This window comes from Cyprinodon variegatus, unplaced genomic scaffold, assembly GCF_000732505.1.
Source record: "Cyprinodon variegatus isolate N-32 unplaced genomic scaffold, C_variegatus-1.0 Scaffold511, whole genome shotgun sequence".
NCBI lineage: Eukaryota > Metazoa > Chordata > Actinopteri > Cyprinodontiformes > Cyprinodontidae > Cyprinodon > Cyprinodon variegatus.
The window spans coordinates 527,065-529,593 of record NW_015150964.1 but is presented as its reverse complement, the minus strand read 5'-3'; the positions used below and the strand labels follow the sequence as shown (position 1 = coordinate 529,593).

At 40.5% G+C, this 2,529-nt stretch overlaps 1 protein-coding gene across 1 annotated transcript in view; it reads right to left on the bottom strand.

Moving 5' to 3' along the window:
• The window catches only part of LOC107094882 (beta-1,3-galactosyltransferase 1-like), a 10,512-nt gene that overhangs the window by 2,955 nt on the left and 5,028 nt on the right, over positions 1 to 2,529 (bottom strand). The window contains exon 3 of the mRNA XM_015390764.1: positions 1,086 to 1,352. Coding sequence (XP_015246250.1) covers positions 1,086 to 1,352 — 267 coding nt within the window. The remainder of the gene's footprint in view (positions 1 to 1,085; positions 1,353 to 2,529) is intronic.

Sequence of the window (2,529 nt, the reverse complement as noted above, 5' to 3'; positions counted from 1 at the left end):
TAAAGATGGAAACGCGAAAACGGCGTTTCGAAATCTTCCCACTCTGAAAGCTGAATAAAAAAAAGATCGTTTACAGACCCCCGAAACGCCGGCTTTGTGTGGATGAGAGGCTGGTTTGGTGAAAAATTTGTGCGTTTAGGCCAGGGTTTGGCTTCGTGTGGACGGGGCCTAAATTTGCTGCAGTCCCATTCGGGCACAATGGTGATCTCTAAAATCACTAGTTTGTTAGCTCTGAGCTGCCAAAGCACAAAGGTATTTGCCTCCATAAATGCGAGACCTGGTCTATGTAATTATAAATATCCATTTCTAGAGCAACACAAACAGAGAGATTAAGAATTTACGTTCATGTGTCAGTACATCCCTGAGATTAAGACTAACTGGAGCCTTAAGTGGACATTATCAATTCGTTGGACTAAATACACCATTTATCAACATTTAATCATAAGTTCATTATAGTTTTACATTCCTACTTGTATTGACTACAAAACACACTGGAAAAAATCTAAATCTAAATAATTCATTTTTTTATTAAAATAATTGCATTTTTTCTTGAATTAGGGAGACACTTTGCCAATGGAAAAAGACAATTTACATATAGATTAAGAAAAAACAATTGCATTGTCTTATTTTAAGTGGAGAGCATCTAATTATCTTATTTCAAGAGTAAAAATACTCATTCCATTGGCAGATTGTCTTATTTACCTATTCAGATTAAAGCAAATACACTTAATTCAAGAAATGTTGACTTATTTCTAAATCATTTTTTCAGTGCAGTCCTTAAATCCAAGGCAACCGGACCTTTGCTCAGTTTTTTTGAAGTTTCCTCAACTATCCAGTAGTCCTTGTCAGTTCCAGATCCTCTGTGCTTTTTATAGTTTTTTTAATCAATCAATCAATCAATCAATCAATCAATCAATCAATCAATCAATCAATCAATCAATCAATCAATCAATCAATCAATCAATGATTCAGCAAATGAAGACAGCAGTGAACTCACAGTTTACCCTGCTCTACTCTTGCACCATGTCGGCTTCTCTTATCTTATTAGTTAATGAAGGTTTAAGGGAAGGCAGCAGCCACATCACCTGTTCATCAGGCTGCTCTGTGTTGTTGTCTGCTCTGGACTCTCCCAGGATGAAGTAGTAGCTGACCAGCTGGCCCAACACCTGCGTCTGTCCTCCCCATGTGCTGCGAATGATGTCACGGGCCTCTCGGTTATGAGGGGCGACGGGGATCATGACCACCAGGAAGGGGCTCTCCTGTCCGCATCTGTCTGGCTCATCCAGTATGAATCGATATGGGTGAGGGTACTCCACAAAGAACTGAGAGGGTGGACCCTGATAAGGAGAAATCTGTGCAGGGAAAAATGCTTTTTATTTATTGTGTTCACAAAGTTCTCAGTAAATAGGTTCTGTCTAAAGGTTTTAGGTATCTATGGGGGAAAATATTCCATTCTCTTTCCTATTAATATTTAATTCTGTTTTGTTATTAAAAAGCACTTTGTTTCATTGTCCATGTTATGCTAAACATTAATAAGTCTGATGGTAACTGCTGAGAGTGAAATGAGTTTAAAGGGATTTGTTTTGAAAAGGCGTTTAGGGGCAGCCTTGGGTGCAAAGTTTTCTGTTGTTGAAGAAGACGTCACTTTGTGCAACTTATCTAGTACCCTGGTCTTTAATTTCTGGGTTCATAGGGAGAATTTAAATGTTTTAGAGACTTTTTTTTTTTTTTACATCTCAACTCAAAAAAAGTATTTTTCTCTCCTTCTAAGATCATATAAAAAACAATTCACGTCTCTAACAGTTTTGCTTCCTACTTCCCAATATACATTTATTACAATAAGAGATGTTGTACATTTTTAATACATTATCCGGAACTGAGCAGTTCCAACATATCGGAACTGCTCTGACATACAGTAGCAGCCATTTAAATGGTCGAACGGCAGCCGAATGGCAGCCCACTTCCCTGCGACGCCCAGCAGAATCCCCTCCAACTGCCAGCCACTGGCCTTCTCCTGGCGTGCATTTTATTTACTCTGACTCCACGCTTTCACTAAATTACAGGAACTGACCAGGAGAAGATGCTTCTATTTAGGTCTTAATCTCCAAAAATCATGACAGAAAGAATAGTTTAGTACAAAGTTTGATGTCTAAAAAGGAATTGTAGGGGACCAGACATGGACCAGCCAATGGCCTATTTAGGAAAGTGGGGAAATTTTTTATCCTGTCGGTAGTGATGGCGAGATGAAGCCTCAAGAGGCATTGAACCCTTTGGCCAAATTTCTTCAACAACCCCCACAGTTCATGAGGCTTCATATGAACACCTGCCTGCTTTACCGTGCAGGAAGCAGGGTAAGGCAGGTGGGGGAAGTATGCCATCACCGGGTTCAGTTCGTTTGCTCCGCCCCCAGCCGCCGGGGTTCCCGGTCCGGTCCAGTCAACGCCTCTCACATCTTGAGGCTGTTCAAATGCCTGTCGAAGTTTGTGCATGGTCTGAACCACTGAAGTGCTCATGTGGTATCACGGTAGC